The sequence below is a fragment of the Agelaius tricolor genome, unplaced genomic scaffold (assembly GCF_023055355.1).
Source record: "Agelaius tricolor isolate 1412-34295 unplaced genomic scaffold, bAgeTri1.0.p SCAF_12, whole genome shotgun sequence".
In the NCBI taxonomy this organism is placed as follows: domain Eukaryota; kingdom Metazoa; phylum Chordata; class Aves; order Passeriformes; family Icteridae; genus Agelaius; species Agelaius tricolor.
In genome coordinates, this window is record NW_027269272.1 from 6,909,621 (window position 1) to 6,937,013 (window position 27,393).

Genomic DNA, 27,393 nt, shown 5'->3' on the forward strand with positions numbered 1-27,393 from the left:
GAAATTCATTGTGGCTTTGCCCTTGAACCTGCCAAGTTTCAGTTCTGAGTAACTGCAACCTTTTTTATTAGAAAACAGGTACTATTTTATAAAACAGGTACTGTTTTATTATATAATAGGTACTATTTTATTTGGTTTGCAAGAATTATTTCAATTATCTTCTCACAGGTCTGTGTGTTCCCACATGTCTGCCCAGGTAATTCTATCAGCTTTTACACCTTATGTTTCACCAACAGAACTTTTACTGAAACACTGAACAGACAATAGCTGATCTGATCTCCAACAACCTGGGAATACCTTTTCCCATTAACCCAGTGGCACAGCTTGGTGAAAGCTCCTTCCCTTCAGGAACTCACCTGGAGAATCCTCTGCAGGATTGAGGGCAGAGCAATAAATGCAGCCATGTTGTTCAGCACTTGCATTGTCAAACTCTTCAAAGCTGGAATGTCAAACATAACAGCCACAGCAGTTCATTAGGATTCCAGAAGTAAAGAGAGATCAGTCTTACAGATAGAGAAAGTTTTATTTCAGGTCACGGTTTCTGGTTTGAAAAGAGCTTTTATGTTTTCTCTCCTGCATGTACTGCACTAAGCACACAGCTTTTTGCAGCTTAAAGGCTGTTTACAAGGTTTTGATCCCACAATATCTCTGTATTCCCTTCCACACCCCCTGCAGTAAACACCCACATTTTCACTTGGTAACAGCACCATTCACTTTTCCTATTGCTACCAAATCCCAATTTGGATCCTTGTCTGTGTTATGACCCACAGATTCTATGAATTCCAGCATTGATCTTTGCATGAAACTTGTGGCTAGATCCTCAGCATGGGTCTGGGATGGAGCAAAAGACATTATTCAGAGAATCCCAGAGTAGTTTGGGTTGGAAAGGACATTAAAGCTCATCCAGTCCCATCCCCTGCCACAGGCAGGAACACATTCCACTGCCTCAGGTTGCTCCAAGCCTCATCCAGCCTGGCCTTGGACACTTCCAGGGATCCAGGGGCAGCCACAGCTTCTCTGGGCACCCTGTGCCAGGGCCTCAGCACCCTCACAGGAAACAATTTCTTCCCAAAATCCTATCTAACCCAGCTCCCTCAGCCTTTCCTCCCAGCATAGCTGCTCCATCCCTCTGGTCACCTGCTGTTCAAGGTGTGCTGCTGACTCAGAAGTGGAGTAGAGAATTTGGCTGGTGTACTCAAGTCCCACTGATTTTGTCCATGGCAGACAGGTGCAGGCAGAGGGGCACAAAGAGGCTGGGCATGCACAGTGACAGTGTATTGTATTACCTCATGAGCTCTCCAAGTGCTGACTGCAACCTACAGAGCTTTTGTACACATTGGGCACCTTGGCTCCTTCAAGGACCACCCTCAATGCAACCAACTTACTAGCACAGGCTGTAGTAGGCTGCTTCTTCCACACAGGACAAAATAAAGTAAATGAGAAAAACCCCATCCACCTGACAGCTGCAGCCTACCAAACACCCAGCCCAAGCTCCTGTCAGTCAGGGAGCAGAATATTTAGGAATTGTGTAACAAAACAATTTCTATTCATTCAGAGGAGAGACAGCACACAACTTTTACTGCTTGGGGTCACAAATGCCAAAGTACTCACATTCAGAGTGTGGACACTGTGATGAACCAGAGGATTTCTGTGGGGACATCATGGCCTCAAGCAGGGGAAACCAGAGGGCCTGGAATCATGGAATGTGAGGAGAGAAGCAGTAAGAAGAGGGCAGTGCTAAAACCAAGCTGTGAGCAATGTCAGAGGCCACTGGCCAAAACTAACTTCCACATTCTGAGAACAGAACTGCATTTCTGATGATTGCTGTGGGACAGAGCTGAAACATGGTAAAGTACCTTCGGAGCAAAGCACTTCACTGGAATTGTGACAACAGTCTGTGTTTGCTTTATTCAATCCACAGCTATTTCCCCACGTGGGAGGCAAACTCTCCAGGGCAGAGACAGCTCACAGAGTGGGTAGCACAGCAAATGGATCCCAAATGGAAAGGGACATCTAAATTCTCTTCCTATCTGTTGCAGAATGACACCATTGCAGGGAAGAAATTGAGCACGTCACCTCTCACACTGGGCAATGCTTGTGAAGAAATCAGAGTTCTTGACTTCCAGCCATGCCACCTCCTCAGGCATGGGAACAACATTCTCTGTTCTGAGTTCAGAAATTACATAAATTATGCAGAATCTTAGGACTAAAGATGCCTTTGTGTCACTGACATGGGCAAAATGGAAACACAACCTCAGTCTGAGGGGATGGGCAAAGCCAGCTCCCTGTGCAAGAGCTCAAGGCAGCTGCACTGCCTCCCCCCTCAGAGCTGACACTCAGTTCAGGGGCTGTGAACAGCTCTGCAGCCACAGTGACAGCAGCAGCAGCTTTGTGCCACGAGGAAGCTGGCTCAGAGCTCACAGTGCCTCTGCAGTGTCTGACTGACATCTGTGCCCAGCTTCCATCTGGAGCTGCAAAGGGGGAAAGGCCATGGTCTCATCCTCTCCTCCCTCTGACCTGAACTTTGCTTTGTGCTTCACCCTCACGAGTGAGGATTTCACTGCTATGGTTCCAAACCCTGAAGCACCACAAGGAGAGGCACACAGTGACTGCATGGACATACCAGTACCCAATGGATGTGCAGAGCAGGAGCCATTTGAGGCAAAGCCTCAGGAGACCCAGAGGCCTTGGTTGATTCTGGTGACACATTTTTGACTACCTTACCTCTCGCTGTTGCTGGTCTAAACTGTGTGAATTCCTCTGGCAAAGAGCAATTGTCTTCATTAAAGTATCTTCAATATTTTCTAGCAAGGAGGGTTCAGCTGAGCCTAAGTGTCAGGGGGAGGAAAGCAAATTACCATCATAAGAGCTATTAGACAAGTTAACTCCCATTAGATAACTATCAATCCTTCTGCAAAATAAAATCATACTGTTCATCTCAGGTCTGCTCAGCACTGTCAGTAACTACATTATAAAGACAAGTTCTGATTTTTGGCACTTTTCCTGAATAGCACAATAAACTGGGCAAGTAAAACATTTCATTTAATCAAATAAGGAAGATCTTAGCTGTGGTTTAGGATACAATTAAGTAACAACTATGGGCACTGCATTTAATTAGGTGCCCATGAGTCCTTGGGCTAGTGAACAGCACATCTGTGCATACACTCATTTTCTGTGGGCAGAACATTCTTATTTACATATCTGAGAAATTTGCTTTCAAAAAAGTTCCCAACTGTCTCCCATCACTGCTCCCATACAATGCCAGCTGAAGCTCAGTAATGAGTTTGAATGGATTCTGACATGGGAAATGTGTTTGGTAAGCCAGTGAGAGGACCAGTCCCAATGGGAAAAGCTGACAGGGCACCTGACACCACACACACATAAACCATCCCTCACAGTGTTCAAGGTCTCTACCAAGAACAGAACACCAGAGTGAGGGAGTGTCATCCAAATAGCTGCCATATGAACAGTGTCACCACAATGCCTAGAAACCTGAAACAAATGCCTAGAAACCTAAAACAATCTCATTATACCAAGTGTCAGACACAAGCACTTCACATTTTGTGTTGATCTTCTGTTTTTAATAGAAAATGGAATTGAACTCAGTCTTACTTTCATCATCTTGAGTAAGCACCAGCAACTTGCTCTGCAATCGCTGAAACAAAAGAGAGGACACAGAACAGTCAACTTGGGAGTTTAATCCCAAGAATCCTGATAGAAGTGTTTCTCAAAGGTCTGGTTACACAGGCTTGCCCCAATTTTCCTCCCCAGCACAATTAACATGGCATAAACATCTTTCCAAGTATGGAAAGGAAAGCAGGAGCTGAAAGATGATTTTTGGCTATGAAAAACAAATTTCAGCATCTAGTATCTTCTAAATGTTTGAAGATTTGTCAGAAAAACATACTGATGTTCTGAGTATGCAGACACCTCAATTTATTGGTATTTGACCAATACTTCCATGGATTCTAGTGGGAAACGAATTGAGGAACAAGGACAACATCCAAACTGAGCACAGGCTACCACACTGAGAGCATGGCAACAATGCCACATCCAGGATTTGGGAGTACTGTACCTCAAGCATAACCAAAAAGGCACCATGGATATCTCCCTTCTTCTCTAGTAAATACGAGGAAGCCTCATGGAGCTGATGTTTTTGGGTTATCTGAGTTGAAAGGAAAAAAAGGTACATGTCTGTCTGAAGAAAGCTGCCAGTGTTTGTTTATCCACAAGACAATGCCAAGCAGATGGCCAGGGCTGAGAGTGCTTTACCCAGGCTGAGCAGCTCTCCTCCATCTCTTTTTATTTCTCAGCTTGCACTATGGTCACCACCAGCACTCAAAAATGACTGGTACAATTTCCATACAGAGAAGGAACAGTTGCTCTCCCAGCACAAGGCAGATTTTGGCAGCGCTGCTTTCCAAAAACCCCAGGCCTGTGATTTCATATACCCCCAACATGATTAATTAGCAGCAACACAGCCACCCTCCACTCTGCAGTTTCTCAGCAGCTTCAGAGCACTAACAGCCCTTTCTTATTAGCCCTGAGACCCAACTCAGTGTTAGTCTATTATATATATCCACCTGTGCTGCAGAAGAGCAGTTTAGCAGCTCAGAGGGACAGAGAGTGCTAGAAACAGATTGGAAGAGCATCCAGGAACTAATCCAAGCCTAAAGTAAAGTATCTTTACAGCAGTTTAAAGGGGTAGGAGCTGATTTGAATGCATCCCACGGCCCCTGTCATCATACATCTCTTTCCTACCTGGATGGTTTCCTCCAGTCTGCAGCATTCCAGAACTTTGAGTGTCTCCAAAACCTGGTCTGGGCTGTACTGACAGAGCAGCTCGATGAACTGCTCAGTGATACAGGGTGGGAGGTGTAGCAGGTCTTGGTTAATGCCTTCTCTGGAATAAAACAGGCACAAGAGACTAAAATCAAATTCTAGCCCAGAAATCTGGCTGGGAAGAAGAGTTTCTTATTCAACTGAGCGTTGTCTTTTATCCTTAATGGTGAAGTTAAAAAGTCTGGTTTTAAGAGGAAAATTATGCTACTTCTACTAGTTACTGGTGCTGGAGGTCTCTCAGCAGCCATTTCATTTGTTCCACAACATATCCTCCTGATGCCTCAGTACAAATTAAACTCTCAAAGACCCCTGTGAAGAAAGAGACCAGCACAGACCCATCACCAGCAACTCCATGGCAAAGAGGCACAAAGAATTAGCCTCATTTCCTCAATGAAACCTTATGGTCTGAGTGCTCTGTTCAGATCCTGATTGTCTCTGTCCTACAGACCTGCTCTGCATGTGTTGCTTTTTGCTTATTGTTCCTGAAATTCTTCTTTGACTTCCTTTACCACATTTTGATGTTTCATCCCTTTGATCTACCTGAGAAAGGAACTCATACTTCTTTTAGAGAAACATCCCCATTTTCAATCCCTGGGCTCATTATTAAGCAAACTCCTCATGTGCAGAAACAGAAGAGGGAACAGAACTGTGAGCAGTGCCCACCTCCCTTTGTCCTGACAGTTTCCTACCGATCTTGGTTTTAAAAAGAGCAACGTGAAGGAGGAGACTTCAGAGTGAGAAGGGAAAGGATGAGGCTTCCCTGGAGCCAGATACAGCACCTGCAACCTTTAAATGAACAGCAGCTCTCTGCCATTGCACATTACACTTCCCATGGCAGTTCTAGGACTGGTGCATTGCACAGAGAAACAGTGGAAATTCATCCTGCCTACAAAACAGGGGCTTCTGCTAAAGCTCCTGCTAGGAAAGGAAATGGATCAGGGTGTATATATTGAGTTCTATTACCTTACTGAACACAAATTCCTAAGCAGGAGAAGATCTGTTACTGTGCAAATCCTACAGCCATGGGATGGAAAAGGTCTGATATCCAATATCCTCTATTTCCTGGGAGTTACAAAAGGCATATTACCATCCAAAAAAGGCCAGGACAATGCTGTGGCTTGAGGAAGCCAAGAGAGCAGCTTCCTGTGATTACAATGATTATAAATGCAACATGCCCAGAAACAAAAGCCTCACCCATGTACTGATCACAGCGTGCAAAGTATGAGCACAACTCCACAAAAACTGTGCCAAAACCATTGTGTTCTGACAGCAAAGAGTGAACCTGGAAGGACCAAACAAGAACCCTGAACTGTGCATTCACCATCCACTCCTCCCACAACAAACACCCTGTAAACCCCCCAGTGCCTGCAAGGGCGTGAGTGCTCTCCTCTTGCTATGGGTAGACTAAAATAAAACACTCTCTTATCTAAAGTGATCTTGTCTGCCAAGGCAGGAAAAATGGAAAGTCAGGCAGGAGAACAAACTTCAAGTCTGGAAATAACTCTGGCACCAAGTATTCATGATTTCATGAGCAAGCTCACTCTTCTCTCAGCCATTTATTTAATCAAAAAACACAGAGAAGAGACAATGGAAAGAAAGCTGGATTTTGATAATTTCTAAAACTAATTGACAATCCTGAGACTTGCAGGTCCTTTTCAGCTACATGGGATCATTTTCACTCCAATATAACCATATCCAATGTCTCCCCTGCCATAGTCTTTCCAAAAAGCAAGAGAGGAGCACTGGTTTCTCATGAAACCTGGCACCAGGGAGCCCTGCAAGTGTCACAGGCAGCTGGGCACAGAGGAGAGCCCTTGGGACAAACCCTCATGGTTTAGTCTGTTACTACATTTATAAAGCCAGAACACTGTGCTGCTAAATAAGTTAATATTGTTGGTACAATACATAAACACAAATGCCAACAGACAATGCTTCACTGTGTTGGGGTTTTTTAGAGGAAAAACTCTAGAGTTTAAAATGGAAACGTAGCAAAGACTGTGATTAATGAGCTGAGCAATCCCTACTTCATTCTCTGTTTCCTGGGGCTGCTTTATGCTACAAACATTCAGACATTTGGTTTTAATTTCCCCAGGCAATTCCTGTTAACCCTGTTTCCTCCCTTCCCCCTTCCACCTCCTTAAAAATAAATCTCTAGCTAAATTAAATGGGCCAAATTAATCCCTAATGCAATTCCACCAACTCGGATAGCTAGACCAGCATGATGAGTCTTGTCCCCATATGATCAAGCAATCATTTGTATTTGAGACCTTAAAAAGCTCATTTACTGCTCTAAGAATCTTTACTTTGACAAAAATTTTGCTTCACAAAAGCATATAAGCATTTAGATTGGATGAAAAGAGACAGATGTTGCAGAAGAGCCTAACCACTATTTTATGTATAAATATACTACAAAGTGTAGGTGCCTCTGCAGGTAGAGCTGCAGAGCAAGATTTCACCTCCCTCCCTGCCTCTCCTAGGGCACAGTTCAGCTCCTTTCAATAGGTTTTAGAAGAAAACAACTTCCCAGCACTGAGAACAGACCTCAGGATCTGAGTGTTATTAGGAAGAAGCCATGAGGCCCAGTGCACCACATGGAACAGCATCCTTGGGGGAAAGCAGAGAGCTGTGGGGAGATCAGCTGCACAACCTTGTTTCCCATTGCTGGTTTGAACACATCATGTGTTGCCTGAGATCAGAAGGTAACTACAGGAGGAATAAGTCTATTTAGCTCTAATTATGGCAGAGTGAAATTAGAGATGTTTATTACTCAGAGATTACGGGAGGCACTCTGTGCATAAGATTAGAATCCAGGTTAATTACTACCTTCACTAGGTGCAAGTGATATCACAGCATAAACAAAGTCCTACTTAACATCCAGCTGGGTTTCATTTCTGCTTAACTACTTTTTTTTTTTCAATTAATCAATGATTAACTAAATAATCTGATTTCTTTCCTATAAAATCCAACCAAGATATTTTTTGTTTTGTTTTGACCCTGGAGAAAACAGGAGGTGTGGAAATTAACACCTTCCACACAAACATGTCTGTAAAACTCAGGAAAGAACAAAATGTATGTTTGGGGTTTTGGCTTTGGTTGGTAGATTTTTTCCTTAATTTACATTAAAATCCAAGAGGTGATTGATTAATTCCAGGTTCTGCCTTCCAAAGCACACTTTTTATTCCACTTCAACAAAAACTGAAACACTGACACTTGGATTTAGATAATATTGCTTTTTCCTACTCCTCCTCTTCATAAAGCACAATTAATTTGTGATTAATTGACAACCAAGATCTCTCTCTCAGTTGCATTAACAATTGCTTGAAAGCAACTAGAGCTGTGCATATATAAATGTATTGTGGCATTTGATACTGATTTAACAGAAAGGGAACACAGTGCTGAAGCACTGAAAGAACAGGCACAGAAGGAGCAAGCAAGTAGTTAAAAGGAGGAACTTGCAGTGAAATATGGCAGCAGTTCTGAAACAAGACAGAAATTAAAAATGCCAGTTGACCAAAATGCTCTTCTGTTTATGTTAAACTCAGGCACCCCAGTCAAGTAACCAAAGCAGTGGGTTAGGAAGAGAAGCTGCCATTGCTGAGAAGAGAAAGGGGTGCTCCAGCCCCAGGTAACCATTCCACAGCCCTCTGGAGCAGCAGTGCCCAAGCTCCCCCCATGCCAGAGGCAGCACATTCCACTGGAGCCCACAGCAGCTGCCAGGCAGAGAGCTGGCAGGGACTCCCCTGAAGGATGCTCCCCACAGTGCTTCTTTTGGGGCACCCTGAGGAGCAGGGCACCTGTCCTAAGCCTGATCTTGGCCACAGGCTGGCTGGTGATGCACTGCTTCAAAGAACTGATTTGAATCCCCATTTGCACACTGCAGTTTGTGAACAGTCCAACTTTCTACATACCTTGGATCAAGGAGACTCCTCAGGAACTGGAAGAGCAAGAACTGGTCCTGTACAACAGGAGGAGACACAGTATTGTTATTTTAAAGAATGTGATTTCTTTTAAATACAGTGATCCTTGAACTACATCCACTGAAGAAAACACAGTTCCCAGCTGCTGCCTGCTGCAGGAGCTGCTTTAGGCATGTCTTGCACAAATATTCTGAGGATGTGGTCGGCTGACAACAGCTCAGTTCTGGGACTCCAAGCCACACTGAAGCCCAACTAAAAGCTGCAACCAGCAGCTCTGAGTTTATACATTTTTATGGCCAGAATTCCACAAACAGGCCAAATAACTGAGATGTAGTCATTCCTATCAGTGAGTAGCTATAGCCTTCTGTTTCTGACACAGCAATACCTCCCCATGACTCTTAGCAATCATTTCCTACAGGAATGACATCCCTCCTGTACACAAGCCCCACACTGATGGAGTTTGACACTTCACCTGCAGGTTGGAGATGATGCTCTCAAGCTGCTCGCTGAAGTGAATGGCTGCCAGGTCAGCTGCTTTACCTGGGCTCAGCACCAGCAGCTCCTTGGGGGGAAAACACAACCAAATTAATTCATTTTGACTTCACAGGCAATATAATTATGCAGCATCACCGAGTCCATCCATACTGTAACTGCACCTTTGCTGAGATGCAAGTGTAAGACAATAAACATCATTGCACAAAGAGAAGTAGAGAACAAATAGAAGGGTATTTGGTAAAAAAGGATTTTTGAAAGTTGATTTTTTTGCTACACACAAGGCCTTGAAAAATACAAAACTCCTTTCACCAAGAACCCACCTCAGTCCTAAGGAGAGGAAGTTATTCATTAAGGTTTCTGACAACTGCATTTACCCCCTGCCAGCAAGACATTCCCAGTGCCAACTGTGAGCCAGCAGGAAAGGGGAAATAACCAAGCCTTGGGAATTTCTCAGTCCAATGGAAACAGTGTTTACCTGGTTTAACTGAACCAAATCAGAGATTTTAAAGCAAGTTTCCTGCAACTGTTCACCCATAACTGATACCTGTCCAGACATGAAAAAGCAATTTCTTTATAGTAATACAAGGAAATAAAAATCATTTAGATGCCTGTGGGTCTGCTTTCTGTCAAGCTTGAGCTAAAAGGCTTCATATCTTACAAGTTGACACAACCTGCAATGTGAGCTTTTTGCTTCTAACCCTTCCAAATAAATGAGAAGCAACTGCTGCAAAACAACACTGTGCACCTGCTAACCTGTCCCAAAAGCCCTTGCTGAACCTAAAAATGAGAAAACATTTCTTTACAGAACAAAACCAACTGTTACAGCAGTAAAGAAAGAAAGTTTTCAGAAATGTACATCTGGGGAAAATCCCAAACTGAACAAGTCCCTTAGCAGTTGCTTGGCCTCCAGACAGACTGCAGCCACTGAATACAGGCAATGGCAGCAACAGACTGGGACAAAGGGAAGCAAGGAAGAGCCTGACCACTCCACAAGCTCTTTAAGAAGAGCTGTCACAGCTGATGCCTTTGGTGAGGTTTCCAGAGGAAAACCTGCCTGCTCCAGAAGCAGCTCTGCAGTGTTTGACCCCACAGCTTCACTGCACAAGCTCAGCCCCTCACTGTGTCCCCACAAACCCAGGCAGTCCAAAGCACCCAGGAGCTCTCTAAGCACAGCAGTGCAGAGGGACACAGAAAGGATGCAGTGGGACTGCCTTCATCTACTTTTCTCTCTGGACAAACCTTCCCTGGGAGTCTCCAGGACTGCTGAAGGCAGGACTGCCAGGCTGGTCTGCAATCAGTGCACCCTTCAGAGTCCATCCCCCAGCAAAACGTTTGGTGCTTGGGTTTCTACTCTCTCCCAGGTCTGAACAATGTGCAAACATGGTACTGCTTAGACAGCCCTTGAGGGGACAGAACTGACACAAGGGATGTGGGTATGAGGGTAGAAAAGGACCCTTGTGTGACTGAAGAGAACAGAGTTTATATTTTAAAGATAAACATCAATGAACAATGGCTGTGAGATGATGGGAAAAATTAAAAGTGGCACTGATCACAAGCTCCACTTTCTGCCATACAATCACCAGAAAATCCTCTCCAGACACTGCTGGTTTTGCCTGAAGAGGCTGATCTGCTGCATTCATAGCTCAGCAAATGACAGCTGTCCTAACAGCTGAAATCACAGCTTCACTCCAGTAAAGTAAAGTATTATTTACTGTTCCAAGTCTTTTGAATGTCTGAGAGCAGGATTAACACAATGGAAAAGGACAAAAGCCCATAGCAGCCATCAGGCTGCTAAACCACCTGGTTTACCAATCCTGGGAAATAGAAGATGTCAAAATGAATCAGGGAGCTGATCTCAGTGACAGTACCTAAGAAAGGTGACCCACAGAGCCCATCACCTGCCCAGCAGCTTCTGGGGGACCAGGGATGCAGCAGAGGAAGGAAGCAGCACAGCAGCTGCAGCTTGCCCAACCAGTTGCTCTGATGAGGTTGCAATGAGTCAGGCCTGCTCAGACCCAGCAGAACCATCCCCACCAGTCCCACAGCTCTGCCAGTGCCTCTGGAGAGGGGCTGTGAGCTCAGGGAGCCACGTGTCAGGCAGCAGCATTCCCAGGGTTTCTTTGTGCATTACCTTTTGAATCACTCTCCCTCTTGGTCCATTTTCTTATTAGTCATGCACTACTTGCAGATGCTGGTAGAAACTAAAAGTACTCTGGATGTGCCCATTAGCTTTTTGTCTGCCTCACAGGATACAGATTCTGTGGTCATTTTCTGCTAAGGAGTGCTGTCTGCAAGGCTTGTTTTACAGACAGAATTATTTTCCTGGCTTATCTCCAGATCACCCTGGTGGGAACTGACAGCACCTTATAGGAACTAGAAATATTACAGATTCCCCATATCTACTGACTGGACAATCATTTCAGACATGTTCATCCCCTGAAGCTGACAGAGACTGAAAACATGGGAAGAATTATTAGTTGGAGAAGTCTAGCAGCAACCTGTGTCTTACAGAGAAGTCATAATCCCATCATTGCCCAGGTTAGCAGTGCCAGGGCACCAAGGCTGAATGCACTTATCAGTGTAAGGAATCAGGATGAGGAGCTGGATCCCAGAGCCTGTGAGGTCAGTGATGTCCATACCCTGCCTTGCTGCTGCTGCATGCTCAGGAGATGGAACATTTGCTAATGGATCCCTCTCCTGCTCCACAGCACTCACTGCCCATCACCCCCTGAGCAGGCACCATTATCCAAAGAGCAGCACTTGAAACCAGGAAGGCCAGGAAGGCAGCCTGACTGAGAGAGGCACTTACACTGATGTGGGAGAGCTCTGAGCTGATGTCAGAGCTGTCTCAACAGCTGTGACTCAGCACTGGACACTGGTGCTTCTGGAAAAGCACCAGCACATCCAAGAGCCATTATCAGGAGCTGAGGGACTGTGGGTGCAGGATAGACCCTACCTACCTCTATATGGTCCAAAGCTTTCTGCCACACCAGCTGCTTCTCCTCAGCACTGTAGCCAGGCATGGACAGGATGTTGTGGATGTAGTTGAAAACTTCTTCCTGTAAGGCACAAACCCATAAATGCTGCAGTGTGTTCTGCAGCACCACTGACAGCACTGGCTTTTGGAAACCAGAGTGTTTCCAGCAGCCTTGGCATGACCTCAGGGCTAGTCTAGTCTTCTCCAAGTAGGTCAGGATGAGTTATCTGCAGGGAGGCTCTATGTCCCTAAAGAGCTCCTGGAGGAAAAGAGAGCCAAGGGGAAGCTGATGCTAATGTGTTAAGCACTGAGGTCAAAGAGAATTGTTCTTCCCCAACCAGAAATGTCTCACTCTTGCCCACAGGGAAAAAGGACAGGACAACACTTGAGCTAGGAGCCCAGGCAGAGAGAACACTGCCAAACACTCAGTTTTCCCAGCACATTCCTGAGCTCCTCCCTGACACTGGCCTCTCCCCCAGGCTCTCCTGCACTGTCCCCAGCTCAGCTCAGGTGCTCTCCTGTGTCATGGTTTTTGGCCACCTCACTATCACAACCTCCTCTTCTGACTGCATTGTGGATTTATAAGGACCTGGAGAGGTCACATTTGCCAGACTCTCATCCCAACTTCTGTTGGTGGTAGGGAAGAGAACACCTCAAAAACTGTGGCAGGTGTGCATGCTGAAGGTAATGGCAGAGAGATAGTAAGGGCAGAGAGCCTGTGTCCGGGGGAAGAAACATGGGGACCAATGGCACAAACAAAAAAGCACTGCAGTTAGCCACATCTGCAGCAAATCCCACCTTGCACTCAGGTTTGATGTACTAGCACTAGATTTAAAGATAAAGGAAAACTCTAAAACTTAAAAAAAAATCAGCTCCTCTCCACTAGACAAACACAAACAGCTTTGACTACCTGAATTGAAACCTGAACTGTGGAGGGCATTTTCAAGGTAATTATGCTAGAAGAGCAAGGCAGCTGTGCCCAGTCACTGTGGCCAGCAGGACAGGCTGCATGGCCAGGAAGCAGCAAGGCCAGGAGCACCAGAGTTCCTCACCTTCCTCAGGGGATCCCGCAGGTAACAGCCGATGATTTTGTCATAGCGAAGCTGCCGCTCATACATGAACTCACAGATCTGATAGCTGAAAGAAGGGAAACTTCCCAGGTCAGGAAAAGCACTCAGCTGAGCCAGCACAACAGACAGGCAGCATTTGGAAGTGTCTTACATTGTAGTTTTCAGCACACAGGCTGGGTGGCTCCAGAGTGCTGGAGTGCCCTTTGTACCAGCCTCGGGCCAACCTCAACCCATCAGGGCTGCCCATCAAGCTCCCTCTTCTGGGAAATTATCACACAGAACAGAGAAAAGTGGAGTTACTAAGGGGAGAGGCAAGGGACAGAGGATAACAACTCTTAATGAAATCAGGTCTCCCAGGTTCTGCTGTCAGAGATGATCTTTGTTTCCATGACACTCTGCTCTAACTTAGGTCAATCCACTACACTTAATTGAAGAAATTCACTGAACATGACTCAACAATGTGCTATGACACAGCTTCCTACCCTCACATTTTAATAAACATCTTCAATATCTTGAGACTTTACATAAAATCAGATGTAACTGAATCAAACCAAATCAAGAGTCTGATAATTAATATTACACTTTAGCTCTTTCAGCTCTGATGGAAGTGGCTGAGTTGGGGGGCCTGGCTGTCAAATTCTCTGAAGCAAGGAGAAAAAAAATGTCTTTAAAGACTCTGAAAAATTTGATTGAGTTACTCCTTTTAGGACACCCAGGAGAACAGGCATGGCACACCTCCAACTGTTCTCCCTCTGGTCCTTTGTAGCATGGTGGATTCATTCATTTAACTCCCAGACTCATGGCCTGGATGAAGATGCCCTCCCTGGCTGGCTCTGCTCTGGCATGATAGACTCTTTCCAGAATCATAAAACTTCTAAAGGAGATGCTGGAAATTTTCAGCCTTTCCAGACACTGTTTTTGTATCTCCTACAAGTACCATGGGGGTGGCTCCAGACCCCCTCATGCTTTTAAATCCACCTGTGGGTCTCACCCCAGCCAGGCATCTCCATCTGCCAAGGGTAGAGCACTCCAATAGACAAATGTACCTCTGAACACAGCCTGGGCTCTAGGATAGGGAAAGTTAAAATTCATCAAGTCCCACAGGGTTTCTCCTGAAGGGTTTCCACAGCTCTACCCCTTTTTTTCTTAACAATGCTTTCTCTGAGAACACCCAGGAAAGAAAGTCTGGAACTAAATGTGAACATCTATGTGAATGCACAGGGAAAATAACCCCAAACACAGTTACAAAGTAGAAATGAGAAAAGTGGAGCCAAGAAAGATCTGTGGAAGAGTTTTAAAGGCAGTTTTTATATATTGTGTCCAGCAACTCACAACTCAGCCTTCTCTGCCATTTGGATAAGGCGGCTCTCCTCAAACTGCACAATCCCTCCTGCCTGGAGCAGCTCCAGAAGGACCTGCAGGGATTGAACACCAGTTATGTCCAGGGCATCAACAACAGCTGAACAGCCAGTGCCACCACAAGTCCACGGCTCCTGCTCCATTAAACATGGTAAGAACACAGGGCTGACTTTATCGATTTTTTAATGGATTGTCCTTTAACTAGGAAGGACAGGAGCTTATGAGAACTTTCCTGCCTCTGTTCTTGTTCCTGCAGGCAGTGCTGGGGTGGGACCCTTCCCTCCTGCTGTGCCCAGCACTGCCCAATATTCCCATGCCCATTCTCACTCCCAAGGCCAAATTCTGCTCCACAGCCTGGCCTTGGGGGTGCTCCAAGGAGCATCCCTGGAAGGCTCTTACCTGCTGTCTCTCGGAATGCCGGGAGTCGTCATCCGGGCTGCACAGGAACTCCAGCACCTGCCAGGGAGAGGGGCTGTGAGCCAGGCCTGGCTGGCACAGCTGGGAGCACAAACTCACCAGCACACCCTGGGCACCAGCAGTGGCACAGCAAACCACCACACAACAGGGCCATCTGAATGTACCTGGAACCAAACTGGGAATGCTGGAATGGCAGAGAACTGCTGAAAGACTCCTGAGAGGGAAACACAGGACTCTGCATCAGGATCTAGAACCAAACTTTAGGGAACCCAGGCAATATAGAAGAACTCAGGGAACCCCAAGTTTCTGCTTCAGACTATGCACCAAACAGCTGGCATCACTACACTGACCCACTCTCCTGGACTATGCCGTCTCATCAGGAAAACAGGAAATTCTGTAATTCATAACATTTCATATATGTGGAATAAAATTGTTTAATCCAAATCTGTTTAGGCTCCACAGAGTTCTTCAGTCTTAAATTAGGACCAAGGACATGATATATCCTAATTCACTTCTATTAGTGCTCATATATCCCTATTATCATCACAGCAACACTGCTGCAGACAGTGAAGCCTCCTCCTCAGTCCCAGGAATTTCTGGGACTTAAGCTGGGATACAAAGTTAACTCATGCAAGCTTTGGGCATACATTGGTGTAAATTCCTTTTTCAAACAGCAGAGAAGGTAGTGGCCAGCTGAACTAAAAATTACCAACTATACTTATGTGCTCTATAAGCTCACCAATGTAATTTTAGTTGATACCCCTTATGTCAGCTGGCTTGGGATGGAAGGGACCTTAAAGCCCATCCAGTTCCACCTCTCTGCCATGGGCATGGACACCTTCCACTAGACCAGACTGCTCAGAGCTTCATCCAGCCTGGCCTTGAACACTTCCTAGGATGCAATGCTGCTTGTCCCACAGCTCCAGCCAAGCTGAAATACCATGTACTGTGTTCCCATGGTGTGTCCTTCTCTTCTCCCAGGAAACCACAGCAACAGCCCAGCAAGCCCAGCCACCTGGTTATAATGCACCAGTACCTCCAGATCTGCTCCAGTCTACAGCACTGAGCACACTTTCTGCAGAGGTGCATCCTGCTTGGAATGTCACACACACTCAGGAATACTTGCCTGGTCAAACAGTGTCCTGTTGACAAACAAGGTGTTGTTGGGCTTGGCGAGCTGCCGGGCAAGGAAGGTAAAGAGACAGCCAACCTGTGATGGGGTGAAGTCAGAATTCTCCACCATGACCTGAGAAATGTTGGAGACAAAAGGGAAAAATAAATCCACAAGGAATTGATTCTGCAGCTGACTTTGGGAAAGTTAACTGGGGCAAGAAGAACTCCCTGTGAGCCACTGTGTCTCCTCCTGCCCCAGACACCTCCTGGTGTTAGTCCATCCTGAAGGTCAAACACAAGTCCCCTTCCCCAACATTCAGCTGTGTCACCTGAAGACACAGGCAGTGGATGGCTCCTTGCTAAAGCACTTCTGTCCCAAAGCTGAAGAGGCTCCACCTCTCTTCCCTCTACTCAAAGGAAGAACTCTTGCATGTCCCTGTTTTTCAGGTGTGAAGAGGCTCCAAAACCACATTTATCTCTGCCTCTGTAGCCTGTGTTGATCATGGGACATGGAACAGCTTCTGAGCAGAGAAATGATGTCACACTGTTAAAGGACAATTATTATAGGAGAAAACAACCCCAAACACCTAATTTCAAGCCCCATTACCACTTCAACTGTGGCATGCAAAGAACTACTCTAATAGCTAAGAAACAACTGCAGGTTTGGGGAAAGGTTTTTCTCACATTATGTTAGCGTTAGTCTAACAACATTTAGAGAAACTTGTGGCTGTGCTGACTTGAAATTACAGAAAAAAGTAATATCTAAGATTCACTACAAAAGGGATTGGAAACCCAAGAAGTGCTTTTCACCTGCCTGGTGTAAAAAACATGAGCCTGATGTGTCCTGACTTGGTGTCTCCTGCTTCAAAAAATCCTAAACCCCAAGTGAAAGTGAAATGCCCCTGTTTGGAGAGTCCCCTCTAAGGGCAGTGTGTTTAAGCTGGAAGGAAATCCATCACCTGGACAACTCTGTCAGCTAAGATCTAAGAACTGCTGCAGCAAAGCCCATGGAGCAGCTCACAGTTCATCATCTCATTCACTCGGAGCTGGGGGAGTCAATTGATCTCCTCAAGTGACCCAGAGTTCCAGACCCCAAGAGATGTTAATGGTTTTGTGACACAAGAGAGGCAGGCAGGCCAGACACATTAGAGAATCAAGCAGAGCTCTGCTTGAGACACCAGCTAATGTAATCATTCTTTTTCAGTTTTCATTTTCTGTCCAAAAAGGCTATTTCTTACAGGGCTTAGTCAGAACAGCACTACCTAACACTATTAAATATTATCCACTGAAATATCTGGAGTGTTTTATTAATTTTAGCTTTATTTTTGACAAACTGGGTCCTTGTCAGGCTATGTGAAGATGAACATACTGCATCCCTGGCATAGAGCAACTTCCCAGAGGCTGCAGACCAGCCACACAGATGATTCATTTGGCAAAGTTTTGATGAGCATTAGCAGAATGTCTGTGTTACCAAACTATTTCAAAAGCAGAGCTACTTCCTAGGTGTTTTCTTTATTGCTTGTGACAAATTTAAATTGAAAGCTTCAAGAGTTTTTAACTTTTAGATAAAAGGACAGCAGATTCCAGACCAAAGGACTGACAGTTTTCTTAACACCACATTGTTTGCCTGAAGGTGCAATGCTGCAGCCCTTCCAAAGCTGCCCTCCTGCTGTTGGTGCCATGACAGGAGCACATCCCCAGCAGCTCTGGAACATGGCTGTAGTGTGCCACCTCCTGCTAACAGCAGCTCAGGACACAAAGCAGAGCAGCTGAGCCAGCACAGGGCTAAAACAGCCCTCAGAGCCAATCAGAAACCCCTCACAATGGCATTGTCTCACCCACTGCAGCAGCACTGCCACCCAAGTCACTCATCGTGCCCTTGTCACATCTATCAGTGATGACAGGGACAGGGAAATGCTACTTATGGTAGGTTTATACATAAACAGCTTCCAAGTGGAGTCACTCATGATTAATGGTGACAGCTTGGAGGGGAAAGCAAACAGTGCTTGGCAGTGAGAGCTTTTAATGGGAACATCCCTTGTTGGGAACAGGGGCTGGGGGTGACAAGTGATTTCCAGAGCACCAGGCTGGTAACTGACATTCCTCTTCTCTCCTAAACTAAAGATAGGCCTGTCATCCTGGAAATGCTGCATCCCAAACATAGCATTGGCAGGCACAGGGAGCAGGGATTCAGCAGAAAAGCAGTGGCACCCTGCCAAGCACAGGTTACCTGGGACCTTTTTCAGGCTCAGAAGCCATCAGGGAGTGGATTCAATGAGAAGCAGATCAAAATAAGCTTAACAGTGCAGAGATGAGAAATTTGACAAAGCACCACCCAGGAAAGGAGACCTCTCTGTCAGCATATTCAAGGTGCATCAATCATCACTTCTGAATATCCAACCTACAGCTTTGGCTGAGGTGAATCCATGCTCCTGCCCAGCACCTTCTGAGAGGTGTCAGCCAGGGCAGGACTGGAAACACCTCCTCCAGATTACAGACTGCACTGCAGAGCACTGCATGCCTTCAGTCAGATACAAACAGTTCATTTTTAGGCACACTCACTTTCAGAAGAATGTCAACAATTCTCTGTTGATATTCCACAGCTTGCTTATCATTCTTGAAGTCTTCAAAAGTCTGCAAGAGGCAAAGCACTGACACCTTGAGCAGAAACTCTCAGAAAACCAGCAAACACAAAGCAGCAGCCACATCACAAAACAGACAATGCTAGTTTAAGTCCTTTCTCTGCATATCCCTAAACAGCAGGTTCCAAGATATAATTTCTTCTTTTGTAACTACCAAAATGATTATTACACGTTCAGGTAAAATTAATGGGTCCAAATAGACATAGGAAATTCCAGAAATTTGGAAAGTAAGAAAGACAGATTACCATGCAGGAGATAGAGACAGGCACTAGAACACTCTTTACAAATATATTATTCTTGTTTTTCCTCTGTTTTAAAGACAGCTGTTGTCAGAACTTTCACTGTGTACTGTCATGTTCATCACTCTGTATTTAATGCCACAAAGGACTGCTGTGATTCCCTCTGATATCTCATAGGAAAAGCACCAGAACTGTTCCTGCCCTGAGCCAGGAACTCCTGGTTTAGCTAAAGCACAGATTTATTGACAGGAACCCCAGTGATGATGGGAGAACTGGCAGAGCATTTTCCTCTCAGAAAGCCAGAGTCTCTTACCAGAGCCAGCACGTTGAGGAATTCCCGCGTGTCGAAGTGCAGCAGGGTGCGGACGTAGGGATACACCTCCTCATCCACAGAGCCCTCAGCTGAGTGCAGCCTGATCAGGAACTCAAACACCTGACAGGACAAGGCAAGCAAAGACAGCAGATTTCCTATGGATTTCAGATAACTGGGAGCACAAGTGTGTGGGAAAGCAGCACTGTTATCTGCTTTGTACTTGAGCTTTAAAGCCCTTGGGAGTCCATCAGTTCGTATTTGAGTGGTGTTTTCTGTTGCTTGTCAGCCCCTCCTAACACTCACCAACCAATTTAAGATCAATCAAAACTTAAGATCAAACAAAAATAAAGGCTTATTTATACTTGCACACAGAAGCGTGTGAAATTAGAAAACTCCCTCTCCCCCTTCCTGGCAGCTTTCCTGGGAAGCTGTGCAACTCCTCCTTATCCAGGGCACAGCTCCTCTCCTTGTCAGCAGTTCACTTGGGAAGAGCCAGTCAATCTGCCCCCTCACTGTGAGGCACAAAGCTTTTGGCACTGCAAGCACTGACTGAGGTGCTTTTCAACTCTTGTCTCTTCCACTGACTTTGCAGTTCATGAAATTTGAGGGCATCTTCCAAAATCAACTCCTTTTTCTGAGCCCTTGACAGAGGTGTCCAGACTGTTCCAGGGAACCAAGAGGGCAGGGCCAGCTGCAGGTGTCTCAGCCAGGCTCACAGCAGAGCTGGCTGCCAGCAGCAAGGGAGCAGGTGGCTCCAGGCTGGAGCAGCACTCAGGAATATGTGTCAGGTACACACTGGGATCCCATGGAAAACTGTCAGGCCATGTGCTCTCCCAGCCACCCTCTGTAAGTGTGATGTTCCCCCATTTAGTCCTGCTCTGAGTTCAATTTCTGGCAGCAGAGTGGCAGTGAATCAGCAGAATTTAGCAGCTTGCCTGTCAGATCCACACCTTCCCTGCTGACCTCTGGCAGCTGGGAATGCTTAAGAAAACAAAACAAACCCACCAGACACAAAGGTGTTACTTAAACACAGCTCTCAGGAACCACAGAAAGGAGAGGCTGAAGGCTCTTCCCAGGGCTGCTGCTGCTGGCAGGGCTCCTGCCTGCCCTCAGAGCCTGAGCAGGAGGCAGCCCAACAACCTTGGGAGAGGGCAACAGGCAGTGCTTGGCCCAGCAAAGTCAAGTGGGCTGGTTTGCACAGCTGCTAAGGAAAGAGGCTGCAGGAACCCAGAGCTACCACATACATAGAGCTACAAGCTCTGGACTAGGAAACAAAATCCAAAAACAGAAAAACCACAAACAAAAATCCACCCCACAATCAAAAACTGGCTGTTCCATTGTGCTGGAAAGAGAAAGTGCAAAATAAAAAGCACTTCCTTCTCACTGGAACCCTGAAACTGATGTGAAACACTAGAGGCACAGAAAAATATTTGTTTTAAAGCTAGCCAGAAACTTAGGAAGAAGTTCTGTGAGCACAAAAAGCAATGATAAGTAACATCCTGTTTCAACAAATTGTCAGATTAGTCCAAAGGAGTCAAAAGCCTTCAAGAAACCTACAACCAAGAGCTACTTAGAGACATTTCTCCCCAGAGTCAATCCAGTGTTATTTGCATTTAAAAACAGGGAAGACTCTCCCATATTTGACAAAGTTAAGTTTACAAAGAAGAAACAGCTACACATTTCTGGTGACTCTGTGGTAAAGAATAAGGCAAAAAACCCAATCACTGAGAACTCTCTGTTCCCACCCACCAATTTACAATTGGAAGAAAAATATTACATTTAAATGTTCAGACTGCAACAACTGTTTGATTTCATCCATTAAAAACTAATTTTGTAATTACAGCAGGATACACTCCTATCACAAAGATGCAGTATCAGACTGATAATAGCTTTCCCTTGGAAACCCATGAAATAAGACATATGCAGCTTCCTCTAAAAGCCTTGTGTGGGGAAGTTGCCTTCCAAGAGGTTTCTCACCTGATTTTTCACCAGAGGCACCAGATCTTCAGGAATATCACCCAATGGATATGCACGGCCTGCCAAGCAGCAGCTACAGAAAAGGAGAGGAAAGGCATTTTAATGCAGCTGACATTAAAGACATTGAGAATTGCTCATTTTTTTACCTAATTTTCAGGAAATTCTCAATTTAAGGAGGCTGGAGTAATGCAGAAGGTAACTTCACAATCTTGCACAGACTCCAGAAAGGAGATTCACTAATGAATCCCTCCTGTGCAAGCTCCTGTAAATGACAGGGAACTCAGCAAGGAACAGCTGAGCAGAGCTATCCCAAAAGGCAGGGCAGAACATGGCCTGCTACATAACATGAGGCTACTGAGCCCTTGGTCAAGGAGCTCTGTGTCTCACACAAAACAAAACCAAATAGTGAAATTAAAAATGTGCATCAGCAGTAACTTGGGCTCTAAGCCTCCAACTTGATCCCTCCTATTCATGCACACCACATGCAACAGAAAGGGATTTTAAATTTAAGTGAGCTGTAGTGAGTACCCACTGCTATTTTACACCATCTCTCAGAACCTGAAGCTCCCAATAAGGTTCTGCAAGTTTAAAATCTGGGGCCACCACTAGACAACACCTCACACTTTCTGAAGGACCTTACCTTATATACACAAGCAGTTTGTTGCCCATCACCACCTGCTCATCTACAAAACAAAAATTATTTGTCACCCTTTCTACACCAAGACAAGAGGCAGAGATGCAATTCTTCTCCCACAAAACCAGAGTTTACCATACAAAGTAGAGCAGCTTTACACACAGTACAAGAACACTCTTCTCTTCTCCAAGACCCTTATATTGGGTATGCATTCCCTTTTGCATCTCTTTGTTGGAAGTGACTAGGGATATTCAAAATATCAAGTATCAAAAGTAGAAACCTTAAAAGGGAAAGCATTCTGTACCTGTGAGAGACTTTCCAGCATTCAGTGGAGGAGCAATGACTTTGAACAGCTTCTGTAACAAGAAAAAAGGCAGTGCTCAAGCAGCTGGAAAAGCTCAAAGCAAAGAACCTGTGTGGTTTCAAAGCAGAGATCAGTGGGGTGTCTTCCCACAGAAACTCTTTATCACCGTGTCTTCTAATTAACAGGCACAGAGGACTCCAAGACATGGCAAAAGATGCTTTTTACAGCTGATTTTATGAAAAAAAACAGCTTTCATTCCATCATCTCTAACCTTAAGCACAGGCCACACTAAAGCAAAGCAATGTTCAGCAGTCCCAGAGGTCAGCCAGAGCATAACCCACCAGCCCCACATCCTGTTCCTGTATATCCTGGAGCAAACACTTCCACCACTCAGCAAGGTCACCAGAGCCTAGTTTGGGCATGTAGAATGAGGATTTTCTAAACACTTGCCTCTAGAAAGCAAAGTTATTTGTACTCATAGAGCTGCTGCTCGGTTTTCAGAAGTCCTTTTTAAAATTATGATCACCTAAAGAGCCTCCTTCCTTAGAAAAATCAAATGAGATTACAGCTGCTAAAACTTAGGCAGGTGAAGATTTTCCCATTCTAATGGTCCCAACTCTCTATTTCAGCACTACTGAGAAAACACCAGCAGTGCTTCCATGGTGAAACACATTATAGAGCCATTGGCAGATCTCCAGAATAACCAGCAGAATCAACAGAGCCTTCAGAGAGCCTTACAGTGAGTCCTGTGCTTCCTACTGAGAGATCTCTTCCAAGTGCTCAGAACAAGGCCTGCCTCAAGCAAGGGCTGTTTCTGGCCTTTTGTATGAATTGTGTACATGCAGTCTCCTTAAATAATCATGTTATTATCTTCTGCTGCTTTTCCTTTTCATTTTATTAACATAACTGTATTTCCTGCCCTAATTCTGCAGAGGATTTCTACCTCAGCAGGGAATTTGGTGTTCTAAAGCACAGTAATTACAAATCACTTCTCTACTGCATCCAGTGAAATAAACTGCACATATCACACATGATTCCCCCCTTGCAATGGAAATGAGCAAGAAGGCAGAATACAGAGAATAAAAGAAGGCTTTGGGTTTGAAATGCTGTTTCTCAGGAAGAACATCCCAGTAGGTGCAGGAGCAGCTCTCCTACCTCCATGGGGCTGATGAAGTCGTTCATGCCGCTGTTGTAGACGTAGATCATGGCATCGTACAGGCGGTTCTCCCAGCACAGCACAACCACCTGCAAGCCACCAAAGCAAGCCCAGCTACACAGCTGCTCCTAGCTCACAGCTTTCTCACTCCCCAGGCCCTGTCCTTGCACTTCCCTCATCCAAGAGTACAGCTTAAAGCAGAATGAGAATTTCCACTTTCAGAACCAGTCTCTCTGAAAATCCCAAACCCCCCAAAGGAGTGTTCAACTTAGCAAGCATGGAATCTAACTGTCTAGATTCTAGCATTTATATGAGGTTAAAGAATAAATTTTGAAATTCCACTTCTTCAAAAAACCTTGCTTGCAGTAGTTTGGTTGGGTTAGTGAATCATAACATCAAGTTTCCAAGCAGCTTCACCCTTGAAATGGAAAGCCATGGCATCAGAAACAGGACTGCTGAGCAGGAACACCTCCCTGCTCCACTAACTGCTGTGCAAAAGCAAGTATCCAAGTATCCAACACAACTCCAGCCTTCTGTGCTCCAGCTAGCTGTGCTTTGATGCCAGCTAAGGTACCCAGAATGGGAAACAGTGACTGGGGATAACCCTGCAGGATTTTCCAACATGTCCAGCTGCTGATGCATTAACCTAGGCCAGGACAAAAAGTGGAGGAACAAAACACAGCCACACTGTACAATTCCCAACTCCATGAATTTGATCCCAGGGACACAGGGAAACCCCACATGCCATGCTACACTTAGAAGCACAAGATGTTGTAATTGCTGATTTATTCAGAGGAGCTCAATACAGTATGCAACACAACCACTCACCTGCTGGATGTCTAAACTGGTGATATCCATATGTACAATGCAGGCTTCCAAGTTTTCCAACCTGTTCTTGTCTTGGAAGTGAAGCAGCAAGTCTTTCATCACTTGAGGTGTGATTCCCATCAGCTTATCACTCAAGATATATGGCTCCAAGCACTCCAGAAAGATGCCTTTGGCTACAGAGTTCTCACTCATCTTGTCATATATCTGATTAAATAATAGATCCCTAGGAGGAAGGAGAAGTTTAGTTATCAAATAATTTTATGGAAATCTCTTTGCTTATCTACTTTCCAAAGGCTCCAAATTAAACTCCATTTTCTCTGTATTTCCCAGGCTCAGGAACTGAATGCCCTGTCCAGCTCCTGTAGTGAGGCAAGTTAAACAGCATAAATCAGCTAGGGATGTTACAGCAAAAAAAGTGCTACTAGAAGGGAAGCAATGAGAATGACAGAAAAAGCTATCAAGGCAGGTTCTTGGTTCAAAGCAACTTTTCTTCCTCAACACATCAATGGAAATTTAAGAGATGGTTTTGTGTGAGCAGTGGGTTCCTGACTTCAGTGCTGGTTTTTAGGCACTCCTCTGACCTGTGATGTGACATGTGCCATGGGATGATTTGATGCAATTCCTCTACACCACGTGGTGTCACAGGAAACAGCACTGGGGGCTACCTGGGCTGCTGGGGTGTGCCCTGGGGACAGGCCAGCAAGGGCAGACTTACATGCGCTGCAGCAGGAGGCAGTAATCCACGATGACAGGCACCACATCCTGCAGAACAAACACAACCAAGTTGTAGGGACTGACTGGCAAAAATCCTGCCAAGCAGCACATCCTGAAAAGCGTGAAAGGCAGCCTGGCCAACACAGAGCAGAAACAATGAGGTATCTGACTCAGCTGGTAGCTGGCACAGTTACAGGTTTTCCATATGCTGTTGCACATGGAAAAAAAGCTCTGCTGACACTCCTGCAGAGCACAGAGAGCACACGGGTTCTGCTCTGCCACCCACGATACCCAAGTCTGATTTTGTGAGGGCATACAACAGGTGAGAGCTGAGCTGAACCACAGCAAGGTTTTTTCAAAAATAGACAAGTAATGTTTGCAGCAAAACAAAGTTAATTAAAAAAGCCAAAGGTTTTCTACAAGAATCCTCTGGAGCACCATACCTGAAAGTGCTGCTCCATAATCTGGATTTTTCCTTGGTCAGGACATTTCTTCAGAGTCCGATCGGTGTAATGGAGAAGGATTTCTACCATCTGAATTACAACAAAGAAGAAAAGTCATTCAAATCCTATACTGAGGCCTTGCTTGGTAGCACATTTCAGCCTGGCTTGGGGCTTGGCAGCACTGTAAGCACAGTATCACACCAGCACACATGAAAATCCAGTTGGGAAGAGCTCAGGGACTCACTCTGTCAGCAATGACTGCTCTCCTCTTGCTCGTGTCCCCAGTCAAGCCTAGAAAGAATGAGGGAATGAGGTGAAAACCAAAGCTTTTCTCATCTAAACTACCAGCAGAAATAAAAAACCTCCACAGTTCAGATGCTAACACAACTACCCATGAGATGTAGAGGTCAGGATATGTAAATACACAGTTTTGTGCTCTACTTTTAGCCCCCTCTTCTTCCAAAAGGTTTGTTCTCCTCACTTAAAGACTGTTCCAGCACAGGAATGGCAAGAACAGTTCTGAGTGCTGTTTAATACTGAGAGAATAATTAATGGAGAGCTGTCAAAGACTGTACATGAGGGTGATTACTGGAGGAAGTCTTGATGCAAATAAGCTGAATAAAGTGCACTAAAAGGGGAGAATATAAATGCCAATTCAAAAAGACAGTTTTTCATTATTCAAAGCATTACAATCTGCTTTATTGTGCTATATCCATGCACTAAAACAAAACACATCTTCATACACCAGCAATTTCACAGCAGGATCCTGTCCTGGGAACTTGCATCCCACTGTCAAAGCCATCAGAAGTTATGTGCTGTAAAATCAATGTGTCCAGTACAAATCTGACCACACAAGTGGCAGTTTCTGGCATAATTAACATACTTCTCAAGCAACCTCTTTTGTAGGAATGTGGTGCCAAAAGCCAGCATGATTCTTTCAGCTCCTTGTACAGTCATAGGAGAGACCTGGATCAAAGCACCTACTTGGCAGAGCTGACAGAAAATCACACTGGAAGATACCTACAGGTCATGCATGGCCTTCAGGAATATTTTAGCAGGTTGGATATTCAACATCTGGATCTACCTCCTTCATGGCAAAGTGACAAAAGCATGGAGTCACACACAGATCAAGCCTGACTTTCATATGAGCTGGTAAAAGGACTTTAGTTTAAAAAATAAAAAAATCAAACTATTCCATATAAAGGTTGCTTCTGCCAAACTCAAAGCAACACATCCTATTTTCTCTTCTTAATTCAATTCAAATCTGTTTTCTTCCCCTAAAAAAGTGATTCCTGGATGTGCAGATATTTAAAACCATCCCCAGAGGTTTCAGTTAGAAGCAAACAAGTCCAAACTTACCTACAACAGCCTTTGCTTTACCTTCATAAAAGGACCAAGCAAGAGCCAGGGCATCTGTGAGACGTTCTTGTTTCAGAAGGTGGTCAACTCTCTAAAATAACAAGGAATACTGGGCCTCAGAGCTGCAGAAAAGATGACTCCCTCCCCTTTAAGAGTGGTATTTCCCAGTAGTGGGTCATGGTTCCTGACAGCAAAGCAACACAACACCTCAGAAGCTCTCACCACACTGCAGTAAAGGACAGGATCTCAACGAGATTCTCTCCAATGGACACTTTCTGCTGGACTAGGAAATGTCAGGCCCCATACATCAAGTCCCTATGGGGGGACATTTTAAGTCAGGTGTTGATGACGACCCCCAGCATTACTGACTGTCTGATAAACAAAGGATAAACATTTTCCATTCCCCATCCTTGCCTCATCACTTGGAGCACAACAGCTTAGAGCAAACAACTCTGCCATGCTTTCAGCAAAGCATGTACTCATCCTATCCCCTATTTTCTCCTGAGCTCACAGTCAGCAAGGACTGAAGTAGATCACAAGTCACAAGTATTGTCTGCTTTAAGGAACATTAACACCCAAGGCTGAGCACCACTG

The 27,393-nt window shown here is 45.1% G+C and overlaps 1 protein-coding gene across 1 annotated transcript in view; it reads right to left on the reverse strand.

Moving 5' to 3' along the window:
• Window positions 1-27,393, reverse strand: part of VPS8 (VPS8 subunit of CORVET complex) — a 64,305-nt gene that overhangs the window by 16,897 nt on the left and 20,015 nt on the right. Inside the window, exons 17-40 of the mRNA XM_071437355.1 lie at window positions 26,800-26,890; window positions 25,685-25,731; window positions 25,441-25,530; window positions 24,999-25,045; window positions 24,284-24,506; window positions 23,455-23,544; window positions 22,300-22,351; window positions 22,002-22,044; window positions 21,362-21,434; window positions 19,385-19,504; window positions 18,753-18,824; window positions 16,204-16,323; window positions 15,060-15,116; window positions 14,634-14,716; window positions 13,284-13,368; window positions 12,215-12,313; window positions 9,232-9,321; window positions 8,751-8,797; window positions 4,762-4,903; window positions 4,076-4,165; window positions 3,613-3,655; window positions 2,725-2,828; window positions 1,612-1,690; window positions 357-439 (exon numbers count right to left, since the gene is read on the reverse strand). Coding sequence (XP_071293456.1) covers window positions 357-439; window positions 1,612-1,690; window positions 2,725-2,828; window positions 3,613-3,655; window positions 4,076-4,165; window positions 4,762-4,903; window positions 8,751-8,797; window positions 9,232-9,321; window positions 12,215-12,313; window positions 13,284-13,368; window positions 14,634-14,716; window positions 15,060-15,116; window positions 16,204-16,323; window positions 18,753-18,824; window positions 19,385-19,504; window positions 21,362-21,434; window positions 22,002-22,044; window positions 22,300-22,351; window positions 23,455-23,544; window positions 24,284-24,506; window positions 24,999-25,045; window positions 25,441-25,530; window positions 25,685-25,731; window positions 26,800-26,890 — 2,070 coding nt within the window. The remainder of the gene's footprint in view (window positions 1-356; window positions 440-1,611; window positions 1,691-2,724; window positions 2,829-3,612; window positions 3,656-4,075; window positions 4,166-4,761; window positions 4,904-8,750; window positions 8,798-9,231; window positions 9,322-12,214; window positions 12,314-13,283; window positions 13,369-14,633; window positions 14,717-15,059; window positions 15,117-16,203; window positions 16,324-18,752; window positions 18,825-19,384; window positions 19,505-21,361; window positions 21,435-22,001; window positions 22,045-22,299; window positions 22,352-23,454; window positions 23,545-24,283; window positions 24,507-24,998; window positions 25,046-25,440; window positions 25,531-25,684; window positions 25,732-26,799; window positions 26,891-27,393) is intronic.